The sequence below is a fragment of the Eleutherodactylus coqui genome, chromosome 5 (assembly GCF_035609145.1).
Source record: "Eleutherodactylus coqui strain aEleCoq1 chromosome 5, aEleCoq1.hap1, whole genome shotgun sequence".
Taxonomy (NCBI): domain Eukaryota; kingdom Metazoa; phylum Chordata; class Amphibia; order Anura; family Eleutherodactylidae; genus Eleutherodactylus; species Eleutherodactylus coqui.
The window spans coordinates 173,806,503-173,827,871 of record NC_089841.1 but is presented as its reverse complement, the minus strand read 5'-3'; the positions used below and the strand labels follow the sequence as shown (position 1 = coordinate 173,827,871).

Here is a 21,369-nt window from a genome sequence, read left to right as displayed (position 1 = left end):
GACCTTTCCTATATGTCATGCTAGGATATTTTGAGATGACCAGCTTCAAATCCAGATCTGCACATAAGATTCGCCAGTAGCACCTCATAATGCTCACCACATGGTCCAAATAGCCATTAAAAGTTCCTATACATCTTAGAACTTTGTTGGTGGTCTTCTCCTTTCTATTGCAGTCAAGTAAAGCTTCCCTATTTTCAGTTTCGGCCCTATAATATGACCTCCTCAAACAGCTAGACGGTTAGTCCTATCTCTGAACATCTTAAAAAAGATTAGCACAGTCATGTTCAAAGAATTCGTTGCTTGAGCAGTTTCTCCTAGCCCTCTAATATTTTCCAGTTGGTATGCCCCTTTTAAGCGGGAGTGGTGGCCATAGGTTTTCTAAAAATGGTGTTTTGTAATGTACCCTTTGAGCAAATAGGGATGGATAGATCAAGAATATTAGTGGTTCTCTGGTGTTAAATTTATGCCAATATCATTGTTGTTCCGCCTGGTTATAAATTCAGTAATTATCAGGGTGCTGACTCTGCTGGTAGGCAGCAAGAGCCAGCATAATACCTAGTAGGTACAAATTAATCTATTTAACCATCTTGCTTCTCTCATTTATGGAAGATCAGAGACGAGCAAGCAGAGTAGCTGATCCTGTGCAAGGGGGCAGATGCATCCAGGCAACTGGCGAGCTCTTGTACCAAGGCCTCCGAATCGGCCATGAAGCAGGCCATTACCTATAGCGAGTCCTGGCTTGGAGAAGGCAGCAGCCGCAAACTGATAGATAGTGGATTGCAAGAATTTTGCAAGGGATACTCCTAGTAGCAGGGGCTTCAAACTTAATTTTCAGTGGTGAAAAAAAATGAATGCAAGTACATTACAACAGGCTTCTAGATGAGCATAAGTTGTGTTAAAAAGTTAGTGCCCACTTAAGCTTATTTTATTAAAGCATTACACAGTAATTTTTGAAAACTTTCATGTTAATTTGAAACAATATCCCATGTGGCTGTTGGTGGTAGCAGCAAGGAACGTTTTCCCTAGGTAAGAGAAGCAAGTAGAAAAGTAATAATTTCAGTCTCATGTGGTTTGGTGTATTGATATTTAACTGGTTATATAACTGATGCCTAATAGCTGAAGACTCATCTGATGCACTCAAAGATATTACAAGATCATGTGTACAACAGGAATATCCTGCATTACTCTGCTCCTAATATGCCTTTTCCTTCCAGCAGTTACTGATCTTTGTACGTGCTGTATTGACAACCTGGGTAAGGATAAGCTAGCTAACGTGCAAATCATGTTTCCGTTATCTTGAATTATAATTTAGTTGTAAATGTATCTTTGTGTGTCAAAAAGTATATTTTAACAGTTTTTTTTAAATGAAGGGTTTTTTCTGTCTTCACAAATGATGAGATAGATAGATAGATAGATAGATAGACATAGTTTGAGGAATGGCATCAACTACAAGTAGGCAGCACAATCCTACTTCAGATAAGTAATAACAGCATTACTAAAGTGAACATATGGAGATGGTAATGTCTCACTTTTATGTTTCATTATGCCTGAGAAAGCCCTGAGAGGTTTGAAAGCTCGCTATAACCTCATGTATTTTTGTTAGCCATTAAAAGGTATCAAATCTACAAGATTACTTGGTTTCTCATGCCGAGAACAATCACACTTATGTGTCTAATGGTGAGATTTATGAATTTGGCAAATCTCAATACTAGTAATGTCCATCTTATACGCAGCCTTTAAAAACTCAAATTTCCTTCAGATATTGAGAGTTCTAGCTCTGCAGGACTGCTAGGCTGCCTCCTTTCTGAGACAAACTATAAATTGATAAACCACTCTTTGTCCACCAGGGAGCAGATATATCTGATATCACATGTCATTTGTGAAAACTGCAGCACACATTATCTAAGATTTTGTCCAACTCTGTTAGCAACTGACATGAACACTACATATAAACGAAAACCATCAGATGACAGCAAGGTATCATAAATGGTCATGTCAATACAGGGATGAGGGTAAGATCTGAGTCTGGAGGTAAAAACGTTAAATCTACCTATGTAAAAAGGTGTTTAGTTAAGCTGAGGAATAATCTACTGTATGAAGTGGTTTGGGCAGTAACTGTTCAAAGAACAATTTTCTGTCTCCTTAGCATCAAACATATTTTCTGGTTTACAATGATAAGTACTTGTCTATTGTTTCAGTTAAATAATGTGACCATGCATGTTTGTTATAGCACACAAAGCTTGAGGTCGACTCACTTTTAGAATTGTATGGAAGCTTATTTGTACTGTTTCATGTATCATCTACAGGTACGCTCCATGATGGAAATTCTTAATGGTAACAACATCACTGAATTCATCCTAATTGGGTTCCCGACACGTTCAGAGTTGCAGAACATTCTTTTTGCAGCATTCCTAATAATATATCTTTTAACTGTCATAGAAAATGTGGTCATCATCATAACAGTGAAATGTAATGTAAGACTCCATAAGCCCATGTACTATCTTCTATCTAGCCTGTCATTCTTAGAAATCTGGTATGTTACCGTTACTATTCCCAATCTGCTTAACATCTTCTTGACTCAAAACAATAGGATTTCTTTCCTTGCTTGTATGACTCAGTTATATATCTTCATATCTTTGGCCTGCACTGAATGTGTTCTTTTAGCAGTTATGGCAATTGACAGATGCATTGCTATATGTTTTCCTCTACGCTATCCAGTCATCATGAATGACACCTTTTGTTTGCAATTGGCAATTGGCACATGGGCCTTGGGATTCTCCACTGCCCTAATTAAAGCTATACTTATTTTTAGGTTGCGTTTTTGTGGCCCAAATGTGATCAACCATTTTTTCTGTGATATTTCTCCAGTACTTAACTTAGCTTGCACAGACATGTCTTTCACAGAATTGATGGATTTCATCCTTGCCATGATAATTATCATGATTCCTCTTGTAATGATAATCATATCATACATTTACATTCTCTGGGCAGTAATCAGAATGCCTAACAACCACGGACGTCAAAAGGCCTTTTCCACCTGTGCATCTCATTTAACTGTTGTCATTATATTTTATACGACCACATTGTTCATCTATGCAAGACCAAAAAAGGCTACCCCACATAATAGCAATAAACTGGTGGCTATTTTGTATTCTGTTTTGACTCCATTGCTGAACCCAATAATCTATTGTCTGAGAAATGAAGAAGTAAAGCAAGCGATAAGAAAATCATTTGTACATTGCATGGCATAGTCTTAGGACCTTTCACACAGGATAGAATTACGCCGCAAGATGCAGCCATATCCGCAGCGGCTGAATTCGACACCAAAATTCACAGGTCTAACTGCAGATTTTGATGCGGAATTGCAGGCAGGTTCTAAGCCATTTTCAATGCTGCATCAAAATCAAAGTACACTGCAGATTTTAGTGTGGAATTTACAGTGGCTTGCGATGCGTCAGATGGCATATTCTGTACCGTGTGAAGAGTCCCTTGTCATCCTCTACAGCCAGATGAAACAAATCATTATTATTGAGAATGCTCCTTTATAACATACTGTATATTTAATTAATTATATCGTTATTGTATGTTCATGTCCATTATACATATAATAAGAGTGTTTGTTAAATCAAGTTAGAAAGTTTATGCTTACATGACTTGCTGAAGAATCCTGAAAATACAATCTATAATGAATAAATATCATGTTCTGAACACTTCTGGAAACATTCAGGTCTCCATTTTTGTCTTTTGCCAATGTTTTTTTAAAATCTTGTAATAATCCTTTCAGAAATTTGCCCCATACCATTTAATGTTCTGTCTGTTGGTTCCTGCCAATCAATTACTTTTTGACATCTTAAATAACAGTGACTTTCTATTATTAATACTACCTGTTGCTAAGTAACCATTAGGGGAGTCCTTTACACAGCATTTTTTGGAATAACGCTGCAACTGGATGTTCCTTTTGGATCCCTGATGATTAACCATTCAGTCATTGCAGACTATGGGTCACACTATGATCAACCCTCGCTACTTTTCTCGCTAGAAAAATATACAATGCAGTACAAACAGTGTGTTGATTTTTGATGTTTTTTTCCCACTGGTTGTATGTTTTTTTGGGTTGGTGACATTTTCTTGCAGTCAGAAAAGGTTTCTGGTTTGGTGTTTTTCTTTCAGTTGTTTTGCATACACTACTGTACAGGGAAAAGATGTCAGAAGAAAAGTGCATAGCAAAAAAATTGGGAAAGAAATACACCACCCAAACAATGCCCCAATGAAATGCAGTTACTGTAAAAAATGTACCAGTTAGGGCTCCTGCTCACGGGTAGATAATTGCTATGGAATCCGCTGAGGACGTTTGCACCACGGATCCATAGCAAATACCACCCTTAGCATGCTATGGGAAATCAATTCTTCCTGCACACCCTTGGAAACCAATTAAGTAATACGCAAGCATAGGAAATATTGCAGCATGCTCCATTTTTCTGAGGATTCTGCATGGATGGCTTCCATTGAAGTTAATAGAAGCTGTCCAATCCACGTCCCTTCCGCATTGGACATGGGCGATGATGCGGGAAAAGCAGGAGTTAAAAAAAAAACACCTGTACTGCGCCTGTCCAACGGATCACCGTGCAGACCATCCGCAGCACAGATGAAAATGAAAGTGACAGGGTATGTGTGGACGCTGCTGCTCCCAGGGCTGGATTTCGCTGTGAGACTCCACATGTGGAATCCGGCTCTGCCACATGCAGGAGCCCTTAAAAGAATATCTGTTTATTTTACATGTATGTTAAAAAACTCCACAATAAAGAGTGCGTGTAGTAACCCTAAAGTAATTTTTCATGCTATGTATCAAATTTCACAGAAAGACAACAACAGCACAAATGGAAAGTCAGACAACATCAGTCTCATCCTCAGTTATGCCTTGGGCTTTCCTGTTAACCCTTTCCAATCCACTGTCTGATGTCTTAAGACATTATGATTTAAGGCTGTACAGCTCCAATATTAGAAGACGTCCGTCGGGGTTCTCTTACTGTATAATGCCAGCCTCTCTGCTATCGGAGCCTATGCAATGTGTGACCTCATGCAGTACTGGCTTTAGCCAGCAGATAGTGCCGTTGTATAAGGTAGAAAAAGAGTAAGCCCCCTAGGAAAACCAGGATACAAATTGGATTGGAAAGGGTTAAGGCTGCTTTCACGTAGCCGAGAAAATTGTGCAAGATTTCTGGGTAGCCTGACGCATAAATTTCGCATGCATATGAACCCCATTATTTTGGCATCAAAAAATTGTGGCATGTCCTATCTCTGGGCGTTCCCTTGAAATGCCTCGCCCATTGTTTTCAATTGGACCAGGAAAAACATTGCACGACGTGCGAGGTACACGCAATGAGATGCGAAGTTTCCTATTGAAACTTCCCTATTGTGATGCAAGGCGTTTTTGACACAAAAACACCTTGCTTCCGTGGGGAAATTGCACGTTCCTGAGCGTGATATAGAGCCAGGTTTTAGGGCTCAGCCTTATAGATGCCCCTGTTAAAGTAGACCATGGCATCTATGATGTTAAGAGAAAGAGGAGGTTCCCGCTTTCAACCCATGAGCATCCCTGCCATCAGCCAGCAGTGTCTCGATGGTTGATATGGCAGCCCAAGGCCAAATCATGGCTTCCGGGTATGCTTCGAACATAAAAGTAGTCTTTAGGCCAGGCTCACATATTTGGATTGCGTTTTAAGAGTACAATATGTGTGCATAATACATGGTGCATCACAGCAGTTCAAATACATTGATTTTCGCTGTTACACTCACAGTAGCATTTTTTAATAATACGCAAGTAAAAAAGAACACACCATATTCTATTTTACTGCATATTATGCGTGATAGAGCCCTATTGTTTTTTATGGGTGTGTACTAAACGCTGTACATATGCAATTACATTGTGTATCTGCGGCATTTATTTGTAATGTCACTAAGGGACAGAGAGGGAAATTTAAAAAAAAAATGAGACCAGAAAGATTGCATATGATACTGTGCAAGAGATATGCTGTGGTGCGCAGTCAGAAATCGCTGCCATATGCGGCGATATGCCGGCACACACAGCAGTAAAATGCTGCGTTATATATGCAGTGTTTTACCATACAATCAAGTGAGCCCATCCTTAGGGCGTACTCACACAAGCGCATATGCACATGCATTGCGCATAGAATGTGATTGTTCTCAGTAAGAGGAACCAAGTAATTTTGTAGATGTGATACCTTTTATTGGCTAACAAAATTCATAATGTTATAGTGAGCTTTCGAGTTCTTTCTCAGGCATAATGGAACAGATCTAATGATGCATTTGTATAAATACATATACACATGATCACATGAAAGGGCACAAGTATGGTGCGATTCATTTGCAATTAGAAACAATTCCAGAACAGGATGAGAAGGCACAGACATGATGTGATTAATAGCACTTAGATAAATACCAGAAAGGGATTAGCAGAACAGTAAATACTTAACCCCTTAGTGACCAAGCCTGTTTGCTCCTTGATGGCCAGGCCAAATTTTGGAAATCTGACATGTGTCACTTTAACATAGAATAACTCCATTAAGGTTTTGCATATCCAAGTGATTCTGATATTGTTTTTTCACCACATATTGTACTTCATTTAGGTGGTAAAAATAGACCAATAGAATTTGTGTATACTGTAAATACTCTAGTATTAGCCGACCAGAGTATAAGCCGAGTCAATAAGTTTTACCACAAAAAACTAGTAAAACTTAAAAAATAAGCCTAGCTATACTCGAGTATATACTAGGTAAAGAAGAAATGCAATAATCACCTCCCAGCCGGCGTCTGTGTCCCCGGCACGATGGTCTCCCCGGCGGTGTGGCAAGCTGCTTGAGAATTCTCCCCACTGTCATCTTCCTGCTCATCTTTGAATTCCCCCGCCATCAGCACTGTGTAAGTAAGCGCTGTGATTGGATTGAGCGCCAGCCAATCATAGCCGGCGCTCGATAAACCAATCACAGCCATTCAGTGATGTCATCCACTGAATGGCTGTGAATGATCGAGCGTCGGCTGTGATTGGCTGGCAATCGATCCAATCACAGCGCTTACCAAAACAGCACTGACGGCGGGGGAATTCAAAGCTGAGCAGGGAGATGACAGCGGGGAGAATTCTCAAGCAGCTTGCTGCACCGCCGGGGAGACCATCGTGCTAGGGACACAGACGCAGGCTGGGAGGTGAGTATTGCAGGTTTTTTGTTGTTGTTTTTTTTTTTTACCTCACTTGAGTATAAGTCACCATAAAAATGACTGATTAGCTTTTGCTTTGGAGATACAGTGACATGTCATTTTTTAGAGGTTACATTTTTATTTTGGGGGAATTTTTTTTTTTGGGGTGGACAACTGACATAACACAACGTTCTCCATATGTTTGTAGGTTATAAACATAATAAATGTTGCTATGACTGAGTTTCATATTGTTTCTTTTTTTCAGAATTTCTGTTTTTGGAGTGCTTTTGAAGTGTAAAATATGCTATATCAAAACGCCACGAAAATGTGTAAATTTAGTGGATAATTTTTGTTACATTTGTGGTGAAATAACATTTTTGTCACAGAAATGCAATCTGATGCCTCCTGTAAAGACTGCCTATCATTATTATTTTGGTATGAAGGTAGGGGAGCAGGATAAGTCATGGGCTCCACATATATGTTGCAACTCTTGTTCAATTAAACTACGAGAATGGCTGAAAAATAAAAAACAATCTATGGCTTTTGCTGTGCCTATGGTTTGCCGGGAGCCTACAAACCATACAGATGACTGCTATTTCTGCTTGACTCTGCCTATAAAGGCAGGATTGTCAATGAAGAAAACAGGAACAGTTCAATACCCGAATCTTCCATCTGCTATTTGACCCATTCCAGATTCAGATAGTTTATTAGTTCCTACTCCACCCCAATATTATGAGCTTGAAGTTGAAAATGAAGAAAGTGTGGAAAAAAAAGAACCCAACAAGCCTTCCCCATCCCATGACCCTGACTTTGAGGTAAAAGATGACACACCGCACAGACTGAGTCAAGCGGAATTGAATAATCTCATTTGAGACCTTGACTTGTCAAAGGAGAAGGCGGAACTTCTAGGGTCAGGACTACAGCAATGGAATCTTCTCCTCTTCAAACTTTTGCTTGAAGGTGATTTAGGCCCCATTGACCACTTGTAGAGCTATTGAGCGGCCAAAATGATAAAGTACCCCCACACGTGACCTGATTCTGAAAACTAGACCCCTTAATGAATTCATCTAGGGGTGTATTGCATATTTTGAACCCACAGTTTTTGAATGAATCTAAGCAAAACAGAAGGAAAAAATTACAATTTTCATATTTTTTTCATTTTTTAAAATCACGTCATTTTAAAAACTGTTTTTTTTGTACAGCACACATATGAATGAAGACTTTCACCCTAAAATGGATACCCCTGTTTGTCCTATGTTCAGAAACATACCCATTGTAGCCCCAATCTGCATACAGGACACATGGCTAGGCTTATAATGGAGGGAACACCCACTGGATTTTAGGCCACAACTGGATAAATTCCAGGCCCCATTGCACACTGGTGCAGAAAAAAAATTGCCTCCCCCAAAATACCCCCCCCCGTCCTTTTGGAATTCCCTAAATATTATATAAGCGTAATACTGTAAACTGTGTGGTATGTCTTAAAACAGGGGTAATTACAGAGGCCTGGTTGGGATGGGCAATAAAACTGGGTATCCCTCCTCCACCCATTTTTTTAGGGGGTATTTCTTGACCTCAGTGGTAGGGATGAGGTGTAAAAAGTGGTGCTCTGTGAGGCTTCATAAATTTGCTGAGTCGTAGTGGTCTCACACAGAAGGCGCTTAAAGGGGTTGTCCCGCGCCGAAACGGGTTTTTTTTTTTTTCAACCCCCCCCCCGTTCGGCGCGAGACAACCCCGATGCAGGGGTTAAAAAAGAACACCGGAGAGCGCTTACCTTAATCCCTGCGCTCCGGTGACTTCTTACTTACCCGGTGAAGATGGCCGCGGGGATCTTCTTCCTCGGTGGACCGCAGGGCTTCTGTGCGGTCCATTGCCGATTCCAGCCTCCTGATTGGCTGGAATCGGCACGTGACGGGGCGGAGCTACACGGAGCTACACGGAGCCCCATTGAGAAAAGCAGAAGACCCGGACTGCGCAAGCGCGTCTAATTTGGCCATTAGATGGCGAAAATTAGACGGCAACCATGGAGACGAGGACGCCAGCAACGGAGCAGGTAAGTGAAAAACTTTTTATAACTTCTGTATGGCTCATAATTAATGCACAATGTACATTACAAAGTGCATTAATATGGCCATACAGAAGTGTATAGACCCACTTGCTGCCGCGGGACAACCCCTTTAAGGCTGCCTGCAGACGAGTGGTTCGGATCCGGTGGCGAGAATTCTCGCCGCGGGACCTGATCCGAGCGCCTGCAGGGATGAGCGCGTACTCACCCGCTCCCGGCGGCCCCGGCTCTTTCATGTGCATGCAGCCGACGCATGCGCAGACCGGAGCCGGCGGCCAAGTGAGTGACGTTTCTGTGTGAGGCTCTGCGAGCCCCGCACAAAAATAGGACATGCCGCGGTTTGTTTGCCGCGCGAGATTTCGTGCGGCCAAACCGCGGCCATCTGCATAGGATTGGGTTTGTTAACGCAATCCTATGCAGGCTTTGAGTGGCGGAAATCCCGCGGGAAATCCCGCCGCGGGATTTCCGCTCGTCTGCAGGCGGCCTAACATGCTGCTCCTGGAACTGCAGGAAGGTAAGTGTTCTCCGGGACCTCTTGTAAATGATCTATTACAAGTAGTGGTCTGAATAATACTGGGCTCACACGCCCGTATATAGAATCCGCTTGTGGAGGCCCACAGCGGATCCCAGCTGTGAGCCCGGCTATGGCACTGCGTACGGCTGCGTAATGTACTGCGCATAACTGAGTACTCACACAGTCGGTCATGTGCAGTACAGTTTTGTTTATATCGCTGTCGCTTAGCGATGACACGAGTATCCGCAGCCCATATACAATTTAGTTGTGTATGGGCTGCGGGTATATCCACGACCATGGAGCACAATGGGCTCTATGTCCCGGATATCTATGGTAAAAAAGAACATGCCACATTCTGTTTTCTACGAGTCAATTACGTAATTCCGAACCGCTAATAAGAGCAGAATTATGTAATCCAATGCATTTGATTGATCTGTGTATTACTGCGGGTCAGAATCCACAATTCCTATCTGGCCTAAGGTAGATCGCTACCGTGTTTATCACGTGACCAGGGACTGCTTGACGAGGCCACCGGTCACTGTTGCAGTCTCTCAGCTTCCTTTAGTAGTCTAGAGTAAGGAGATTTTACATTTCCCGGGCCTTCCCCGGCTACTGTGCATGTGTCCGGCATTTTGCAGGCGGGCGCATGCGTAGGAGCCCAGGAAAATCCATGGAGGAGGATCGCGTTGGGGTTGAAATGCAGAGGCCTCCAGTAAGAAGTTTCATCTCCTCTCACCAATCACATCAGGGTCCCCGGTCACAACTCCCTGCACTTTGCTATCTTTGACAGCCAGGTGCAGGAAGATTTTAATTTTGCTGACCTCTTCGGCGTTCTGCGAATGCGCGTTACATCGGTCCATGCGTAGAAGCCTTCAGCAGGTCCAGATCGCCGCGGGACATCAGGGAGGGTGGAGGTGAGTATTTTCAGCTGCCCTAATGGATCTGATCCATGAGGGAAGCTGAAACTTGAACTTTTTTTTCACTTTTCCGTGTCCCTGACATCATCGCCTGCCTCCCGGCTACCTTCAGGAGGGTAGCTGAAGCGTTCACTTTTTTAACTTTCTGTTTACTTTTATGCAATCGGAGGAATCCATTGGATAATGCCAATCACATTACCGGGGAAAAGGGACTTCCCGCCGCCCCCCATGACAGCTCCAGGTTGTCAGCTACCTCCAGGAACCGACAGCATGGAGATGTCACGTCCATAGCCCACGTGGCTTTAATCCCCAGAGCGAGCGTGTTTTTACAGCCCACTAAAGCAGAACATAAAAAGGCAATGGGGTGGTCACTAAGGGGTTAATTAGTCCAGTGACTAGGGATGTGAAAGTTTTATGTTCTCTAAATTGATGGTTGGGACTTGAAATTGCCTTTAACTATAATAACTTTCATATGTTGTATGTTGTGTCCATGACTAGAAAAATAAATTGGATGTGGAACATGTGAATGTCCCAGGGCTTTTATAGTCTTGCTATGTGTTAGGGATTTGTATCCTGCCTGTGGTTCGTACATGTGAGCAGGTCTTGCAACTCCTTATATTACAGGGATAAGTTCCTTTTTATGTGTCAGAGGGTAATGTATTCCTGCTTATAAGGTTCCTCAGATTTGGAGGTTAACTGTACCATAGAAGTGGAGGTTTCGGGAATATGATTTTCAGACGGTCATCCTTCTGTAGGGTTTGATGGAGTTTCTCTGCAGTTGAAGGTCACTACTAGAGGTACATAGCTGTTTTCTTCCTTCTGTGTATTTAAGTAGTTGATTTCTGGGTATCCAGGTTGCTCTAGTTATTTGGTCATCAATTAAGGTGGGATGGTAGCCCTGGTTTAAAAATATCCTTTTAAGGTGGTATAAATGTTCCTCACTGTCTGTTGGGTTGGAGCAAATCTGGTTGTATCTATTGGCCTGGCTGTAGACGATGGACTTTTTGATGTGTTTAGGATGGGAACTGTCCCATCTGAGGTATGTGGGCCAATCAATCCGTTTTCGGCATAGGGATGTCTGTATTGAGTTGTTTGAAATTTTTATGGTGGTGTCCAAAAAGTTGATTTCTGTATATGAGTAGCTTAATGTCAGGTTCATGGTGGGGTAAAATGCGTTGAATCTCTCATGGAATTTTATTAGTTCTTGTTCAGTGTTGGTCCAGATGACTAGTCATTTTCCAGTTTTGTCATTAAAAGGTTGGCATATAGCAGTGCCATTTTACTGCCCATGGTAGTGCCGGTGAGTTGCAGGGATATCTCTTTGCCAAAGGAGAAATGATTATGTTTGAGGATGAATCTTGTGTGTAGTAACACCGATTTAGAGGCAACCCCACTGGCCTCAAGGTATGCCTGGCAGGCGGTCAGTTCATCTTTGTGTGGGATGTTGCAGTATAATGATTCCACATCTATGGTGGCCAGGATGGTGCCATCGGTGAGGGAACCAACAATTGATAGTTTGTTCAGTTGGTCCATGTTGTCCTGGTAAACCTGGTAATTACTCATATCTATATGCTTGCTTTTTTTACTTCTCACTCTTTTTTTAATTACATGTTTTATAGATTTCAATTCATTTGTTGACTACCATTCAACTGATTATGTATACTACATGAAATGCCATGTGTATACATCCTTGTACATGAAAGATTATTATTAGAAATGAGCGAGCACCAAAATGCTCGGGTGCTCGGTACTTGAGTCGAACTTTTCGTAATGCTCGAGAGCTCGTTTCGAGTAACGAACCTTATTAAAGTCAAAGGGGGACTCAAGCATTTTTGTATGGGACCGATGCTCTGCATAGGGGATGATTTGTAAAACACCAGAAAACATCAGAAAGTTATGGAAACACTACAGAAACGGATAGGGAACGGCAGGGGCAGCATGCATGGCTGCATCTGAGGCACCCTGGTTCAGCTATTAAGCCCAATGGGGGCAAGAGCCTGGCGGTCACCCCCCCTAACAATTTACTTGGGACAGACCCTCTTTAGCAAGGTACACGTGCTGGCACATCTTAGCTAAGCACATCACTAGCTGCAACCAAGGACAATCACTGCTTCTTCTCCTGAGTTACATGCTGGCATTGCTGTCCAACCCCCACATGACCCTGCGTCCACAGCGCACACAAAATTTTCCCTGCGCAGCGTTCAGCTGGCCTCATGCCATATGCTGGCTTGATAGCCACACCACCCAGAGACACACACTGCAGAGGGTTTGCAGGGCTAGACAGTGACCCTCTTTGAAAGTGTGGGTGATAGCCCACAATGCTGTTGAGAATTGATGATAAATTAATGTACGATCATCATTTCAATCCCGTGCCACCTCCGTCACAAAATTGTCAGGAGCCGCAAACGTGGGCATAAAGGGGACTCAGGTGCCAGCACTTCTACACATCTCCACAATGCAGCAGCGCATACTAACACCAAAGATTGGTTTGAAGTCAGAGGTGTCGCAAAAGTAGCCACCCACTCGCTGAACGCTGCGCTGAGAGACATTGCTGGATGGAGTGGAGGACCGTGGAGGTGATGGTGTGGGTGCAGGCCAGGAGGCACTCGTGCCTGCGTCCTGGGAGGGGGATTCGATATGTGTGGCAGGTTGTGGCACAGGGGAAGAGGCAGTGGTGTGACCCGGACGCGGTGAATAGCCTTTGTCCCACCTTGTGGGGTGCTTGCACATGCTGCTGGTGGTGAGGCTGGTAGTGGTGGCTCCCTGGCTGATCTTGGTGTGGCACAGGTTGCACACCACTGTTTGTCGGTCGTCCGTGCTTTCACTAAAAAACATCCACACCTTTGAACACCTAGCCCTCTGCACGGAGGCTTGCCGCAAGGGGGTGCTGTGGGAAACAGTTGGGGGATACTTTGCTCTAGGCCTGCCTCTCCCCCTGGCCACCCGACTGCCTCTTCCAACCGGTCCTGCTGCTGCATTTGCCTCCCCCTCTGAAGCCCTGTCTTCGGTAGGCTTAGCAAGCCAGGTGGGGTCAGTAAGCTCATCGTTTAGCAGCTCTTCCTCCGAATCCTCTGTGCGCTCCTCCCTCGGACTTACTGCTGGACGGGTTATCTGCGATCCACGACAGGACCTGTTCGCACTGCTGTGCTTGTAATAAAGTGCTGGTAACTGCGGCTATCTCAACCCCTCCAAGGAAAGGGTATTGTGAGACACTCTGCATAGCGGTAGAGCTGAATTACTTTGCAGTGGCCTAGGAAATATTGGAGTACTGTTTCGCGGTGAGACCTCTGTCTAATGCACTGCAGACATAGAACGGTATAACTAAAAGGCTTTGCAGTGGCCTAGGAAATATTAGAGTACTGTTTCGTGGTGAGACCTCTGTCTCATGCACTGCAGACTGAGAACGGTATAACTGAAAGGCTCTGCACAGGGCTAGATGCTTTAAAAAAAAAAAAAAAGGGTGCACTACTGCTCCCAGCCAGCCACAACTATAATGCACACGGTGAGGAGTAGCCCTAAGAAGGACTGCTTGGGTTCTTGTAGAGAGGATCTCGACTGTAACACTTTCCCTATCTCAGCAGCTCTTTCCCTAAACTCTGCGTAATGCACTGCAGACTGAGAATGGTATAGCTGTAATGCTCTGCACAGGCCTAGATGCTTTAAAAAAAAAAGGTGCACTACTGCTCCTAGCCAGCCACAACTGTAATGCACACGATGAGGAGTAGCCCTAAGAAGGACCTTTGGGGCTCTTGAAGAGAGGATCCTACCATAACACTTTCCCTGTATGAGCATCAGCACTTTCCCTAACCACTGCCAGCATGCGTCTAAGACGAGCCGCGGGTGGGACCAGTTTAAGTACTCGGTGGTCACCTGATCGGCCCAGCCACTCACTACTGTGGGGGGTGTGGGGGGGGAGAGGGCTGGCACATCCCAGCAGGAAGTGGTAATGCCTTCCCCGCATGTCTGTTGGCTAGAAAATGGCGCTAAACATGCAGGGAAGGAAATGCAATTGACTCGAGTACCGCGTGGTGCTCGTCTCGAGTAACGAGCATCTCGAGTACCCTAATGCTCGAACGAGTAGCAAGGTCAGAAGAGCATGCTCGCTCACCTCTAATTATTATTTTATTTCTTGTACTCCGTTTTACAATTTAAAAAATTAATAGAGACCATTGAGACAAAACAAAAATAGAAAATCTGAATAAAACATGGCATTTTCAAATGTATCCTCTAGTTTGCTTTAACTTCTTCCCCTTGCAGCCTTTTTTCATTTTCTTGTTTTCTGGTTTCATTATTTTCTCCCAAATTGAAAATAAAACACACAATTCTTTTAGTTTTTCATTTAAGTAGTTACATAGCGGCTTGTTTTTGTGGGACAAGTTTTTCAATGCTATTATTTAATGTATCATATAATGTACTGGAAAACTTTTCAAGTGGGATGAAATGGAAGAAAACGCAATTGTGCCATTTATGGGGGAGTTTGCTTTTACAATGCTGCTATTGCAGTAAAAGTGACATGTTATCTTTATTCTCTGGGTCAGCACAATTACAGAAATACCACAATTGTGGTTTATTTTTCATGTTCCTCTTTTAAAAACATATTATGAGCCTCGTGTGGTGCAGAGTGTAAGCTCTTGCCTACGACCTGACGGTTGCAAGTTCGATCCCCAGATGATTCAGGTAGCCGGCTCAAGGTTGACTCAGCCTTCCATCCTTCTGAGGTTGGTAAAATGAGAACCCAGCTTGTGGGGGGTAATAAGTAATAATTACCTGAAAGCGCTGCGTAATAAGTTGGTGCTATACAAATACCAAGATTTATTTATTTTTATTTATATTGCTTTCTGTCGTCACCTTTTGACCCATAGCATTTTCATTTTTCTGTTGATAGGGTTACGTGGGGTCTCTTTTTGCTAAGTGACCGGTAGTTTTTATTGATACCATTTTGGGGTATAAATTACTTTTTGATTACCTTTTTTTCAATTGTTTCTTGAAGTTGGAATGATCAAAAAAGTGTAATCCTACAATTGCATACTGTTTTTTTCTAAGCGTGTCTGCCCTGTGGGACAATGAATGTTATTTGTTTAATATATTGGACTTTTACAGACACTGTGATACCGATTTTTAATTTTTTAATTTTTATTTTGATGTAATGACTAGAGATGAGCGAACGTACTCGTTCGAGTATTAGCGTGTTCGAGATGCTCGTTACTCGTGACGAGTACCACGCGATGTTCGGGTTACTTTCACTTTCATCTCTGAGATGTTAGCGCGCTTTTCTGGCCAATAGAAAGACAGGGAAGGCATTACAACTTCCCCCTGCGACGTTCAAGCCCTATACCACCCCCCTGCAGTGAGTGGCTGGCGAGATCAGGTGTCACCCGAGTATAAAAATCGGCCCCTCCCGCGGCTCGCCACAGATGCGTTTTGACATACTTTAGGGAAAGTGCTATCTTGGTGGAGCTGCTATAGGGAGAGCGTTAGGAGTATTTTAGGCTTCAAGAACCCCAACGGTCCTTCTTATGGCCACATCTAACCGTGTGCAGAACTGTGGAGGCTGCTTTTTACAGTGTTGCACATTTTTTTTTTTTGGTATATCGGCCGTGCAGAGCATTGCGCCCTGCAGTAATACTCCAGGGCCAGAAGCGCTTAGGTAGGGACAGAAGACATATTGATTGAATATAGGCAGTGGGCCTTTGCAAAAACATTTGGGGAAAAAAATCTATTTGGGCTGCCTGTGAGTGTCCTCAGTGTTCTGGGTCTCTGCTGGGTGTAGTAGTTCTCCAAATTCATACGCAGCCAGCTAAGTGTTACAGCAGGCTTGCGCCAAATTATTTCCTGGCTCTGTCTGGGCTGTTAAATCACCGCTGTATTGCAGTCCACAGTGCAACACTCTGCAGTTCTTTGACATACTCCAGGGACAGAAGTGGTGACGCAGAGAGAGAAGAGATATATTGATTGAATATAGGCAGTGGGCCTTTGCAAAAACATTTGGGGAAAAAAATCTATTTGGGCTGCCTGTGAGTGTCCTCAGTGTTCTGGGTCCCAACTCCAACATGGGCGGCGCAGTGGGAGTCAGCCTCCTCAATTCTTTTCAGAAGAGTGGGCCTGGTTGGCAGACATCTGCCAGGTCCTTGGAAAGTTTGAGGAGTCTACCCAGGTGGTGAGCGGCGATGCTGCAATCATTAGCGTCACCATTCCTCTGCTATGCCTCTTGAGAAGTTCCCTGCAAAGCATAAAGGCAGACGCTGTGCGCTCGGAAACAGAGCCGGGGGAAGACAGTATGTCGCTGGATAGTCAGAGCACCCTCCTGTCTATATCTCAGCGCGGTGAGGAGGAGGAGCATGAGGAGGAGGGGGAAGAGACAGCTTGGCCCACTGCTGAGGGTACACATGCTGCTTGCCTGTCATCCTTTCAGCGTGTATGGCCTGAAGAGGAGGAGGAGGAGGAGGAGGAGGATCCTGAAAGTGATCTTCCTAGTGAGGACAGCCATGTGTTGCGTACAGGTACCCTGGCACACATGGCTGACTTCATGTTAGGATGCCTTTCTCGTGACCCTCACGTTACACGCATTCTGGCCACTACGGATTACTGGGTGTACACACTGCTTGACCCACGGTATAAGGAGAACCTTTCCACTCTCATACCCGAAGAGGAAAGGGGTTCGAGAGTGATGCTATACCACAGGACCCTGGCGGACAAACTGATGGTAAAATTCCCATCCGACAGCGCTAGTGGCCGAAGGCGCAGTTCCGAGGGCCAGGTAGCAGGGGAGGCGCGGAGATCAGGCAGCATGTACAGCACAGGCAGGGGAACACTCTCTAAGGCCCTGGACAGCTTTATGGCTCCCCAGCAAGACTGTGTCACCGCTCCCCAGTCACGGCTGAGTCGGCGGGAGCACTGTAAAAGGATGGTGAGGGAGTACGTAGCCGATCGCACGACCGTCCTCCGTGACGCCTCTGCCCCCTACAACTACTGGGTGTCGAAGCTGGACACGTGGCCTGAACTCGCGCTGTATGCCCTGGAGGTGCTTGCTTGTCCTGCGGCTAGCGTCTTGTCAGAGAGGGTGTTTAGTGCGGCTGGGGGAATCATCACGGATAAGCGTACCCGCCTGTCAACCGACAGTGCCGACAGGCTTACACTCATCAAGATGAACAAAGCCTGGACTTCCCCAGACTTCTCTTCTCCACCAGCGGACAGCAGCGATACCTAAGCAATACGTAGGCTGCACCCGCGGATGGAAGCATCATTCTCTATGCCCATCAAAAACGTGGACCTTTTTGCTTCATCAATCTGTGTATAATATTCCTCCTCCTCCTCCTGAAACCTCACATAATCATGCCGAACGGGCAATTTTTCTTAGGCCCACAAGGCTCAGTCATATAATTTTTTTAAACAATTTTTATACGTTTCAATGCTCTTTAAAGCGTTGAAACTTTCACCTCATCCAATTTTTATTTTAACTGGGCTGCCTCCAGGCCTAGTTACCAATTAAGCCACATTAACCAAAGCGATTAATGGATTTCACCTGCCCTCTTGGTTGGGCATGGGCAATTTTTCTAAGGTACATTAGTACTGTTGGTACACCAATTTTTGGGGGCCCTCGCCTACAGTGTAATCAAATGAATTTTTTGACCACCTGCATTACAGCTGACGTTACATCAGCTGTGTTGGGCACTGCAATGGGATATATTTATGTACCGCCGGTGGGTTCCAGGGAGCCACCCATGCCGTGGGTCCACAGGGAGTTGTAACTGCATGTGTCCACTTCTAAAGAACCCCAGTCTGACTGGGGCATGCAGTGTGGGCCGAAGCCCACCTGCATTAAGCACGACATTACCTCAGCTGTGTTGGGCAATGCAATGGGATATATTTATGTACCGCTGGTGGCTTCCTGGCACCCACCCATGCTGTGGGTCCACAGGGAGTTGTAACTGCATGTGTCCACTTCTAAAGAACCCCAGTCTGACTGGGGCATGCAGTGTGGGCCGAAGCCCACCTGCATTAAGCACGACATTACCTCAGCTGTGATGGGCACTGCAATGGGATACGTTTCTGTACAGCCGGTGGGTTCCAGGGAGCCACCCATGCTGTGGGTGCACACGGAATTCCCATTGCGGAGTTGTACCTGCCTGTGACTATTTATAAAAAACCGCGGTCTGACTGGGGCATGCAGACATGTTGACAGAATGAATAGTGTGTGGCACATAGGTTCCCCATTGCTATGCCCACGTGTGCAGCTCCAGATGGAGGTGGCACAGGATTGGATTTCTCATTGCTTCTGTACAGTATTGTGGGCTATCGCCCCGCCCCTTTTAAAGAGGGTCGCTGCCTAGCCGTGCCAACCCTCTGCAGTGTGTGCCTGCGGTTCCTCCTCATGGCAGACACACTTATAAATAGAGATGAGTGTGGCGTGGCATGAGGGCAGCTGAAGGCTGGGCAGGGACAGTTTGGTGTGCGCTGTGGACACTGGGTCATGTGCGCGCGCGCGGGGGGGTTGGTCAGCATGTAACCCAGGAGAAGTGGCAGCGGAGTGTCATGCAGGCAGTGATTGTGCTTTGTTGGAGGTAGTGTGGTGCTTAGCTAAGGTATGCATTGCTAATGAGGGCTTTTCAGAAGTAAAAATTGTTGGGAGGGGGGGGGGCCCACACTTGCCGCTATTGTGGCTTAATAGTGGGACCTGGGAACTTGAGATGCAGCCCAACATGTAGCCCCTCGCCTGCCCTATCCGTTGCTGTGTCGTTCCCATCACTTTCTTGAATTGCCCAGATTTTCACAAATGGAAACCTTAGCGAGCATCGGCGATATACAAAAATGCTCGAGTCGCCCATTGACTTCAATGGGGTTCGTTACTCGAAACGAACCCTCGAGCATCGCGAAAAGTTCGTCTCGAGTAACGAGCACCCGAGCATTTTGGTGCTCGCTCATCTCTAATAATGACTGTAAAAGTTTTTTCTAAATTCTTAGTATTTTCACAGTGATTATAGTATTGCATTATACTGCATTCTGACAGACATTTAAAAGGTTAACAGCAGTGATTTACGTGAATGCTGATTGCAGTTTTCAAAGACAGACAACATCCACCGTGTATAGAATAGTCTCATCTCCTGAGCTTCATACAATACACCGACACGAGATATGCATTGTACATGTGTGATGCATGTTATATGGGGTTAAAACAACCCTCTGGTCCTGGGCAAGCAAACATGGCCATGCTGTGTATTGGTAGAGCATCATTAGTCTAAGACATGGGTGCACAACTCCAGGCTTCAAGGGAGCCCAACAGGTCATGTTTTCAGGATTTCCTCAGTATTGCAGAGGTGATGTAATTATTGTTGGTACCTTAGACATTGCCACAGGTGTTCTTACTTTAGGATATCCTGAAAATATGACCTGTTGGGGCCCTGGAGGATGGGAATTGTGCAACACTGTCCAAGACACTGCACACTACTTTGATTGCGTACATGAGCAGTGATGGCCAGTCACAGTATTTTGTAGTGTCTAAGACTTCCTATTCATACTAAAGCACAGTGTGCATCAGGTAGTCAGAGAATTGGTGTGGGGAAAAACCTAAAGAGTTCAAAAACGTTGTAAATGCAATGTTAAGAACTTGCATGTAAATGCCATTTTAAGAACTTTGAACGGTGGAGTTTTTAAAATGGAGTGATTTGTAAGGGTTTCTAACATATAAGCCCCTCAAAGTCACTTCAAAACTTAATTGTCTCCTTGAAAAATAGGTTTTTGTTATTCTCTTCAAATTTAGAAAAATTGCCTCTATGCTTACTATATAAGCTTTCTGATGTGCTAAATAATGTCAATATAAAGTGGACATATGATAAATGTTATTGATTAACTGTTCTGTGTGGTATGAGTATCTGTTTTACAAGCAAATAAAATCACATTTGAAAAATTGCAGATTTTTCCACATTCTCTGTAAATTTAGATTTTTTTTTTCTAAACACAAAACATGTCAGGCAACATTACCAAAATTGAGCACTAACATAAAGTACAATATGTCATGAAATTATGACCATATAAAGTGACCCATCAGATTTGAAAAATGGGGCTTGGTCAGGAAGGGGAACGACTCGATGGAATGCAGTCCTATAGACCCAAATATTCAAACATCAAAGGCTAGACTGGTAAGAGCTACTGTAATTTATTTCCATGCAGTGGATCAGTAAATAAAATAACTCCTGTATCATTTGCAAACTACCAGTAATGCATTTTTATAGCTCCGCAACAAATCTTAACCTTAAAAGCAATGTCTAAAGGCCCATTTATACAGGATGAGTGTCGGGCAAAAGATGCCCAACATTTATCTTTGTGTATACTCACTCCTGTGCTGTTACACAGGAGCGAGTATCGCTGGCTCACTCACAGCCTGGCCAGTAGGGAAGCAGGGTGGCTGGAGGAGAGTTCTCTCCCCGCTCCCCCTGCCCCTCTCCATTCATTATTGGATTGTTATGAAGTCGTTTTGATCCTAGTGGACGTGGATCTGGACTATTCTTACTCAAAGCTACCCTGGATCTTGAGAGGGGAGAATTGTTGCCCAGTTATCTGGGACCTGCTCCCCTCTCTTAAGTGAGTATTCTCTCATTCTGCATGTTTGTAGCGCAGCTTAGTTTGCAATTTTTGTGACTGCTGAGCATGTGACTTGTTACTGG

The 21,369-nt window shown here is 44.2% G+C and overlaps 1 protein-coding gene across 1 annotated transcript; it reads left to right on the top strand.

Annotated features, from left to right (window-relative positions):
* The first annotated feature begins 2,318 nt into the window (after nucleotides 1-2,318).
* LOC136628873 (olfactory receptor 6B9-like) lies at nucleotides 2,319-3,251 on the top strand. Its single transcript, XM_066604967.1, has one exon. The coding sequence runs from the start codon at nucleotides 2,319-2,321 to the stop codon at nucleotides 3,249-3,251; it is 933 nt and encodes a 310-aa protein (XP_066461064.1).
* The last annotated feature ends 18,118 nt before the right edge of the window (nucleotides 3,252-21,369 follow it).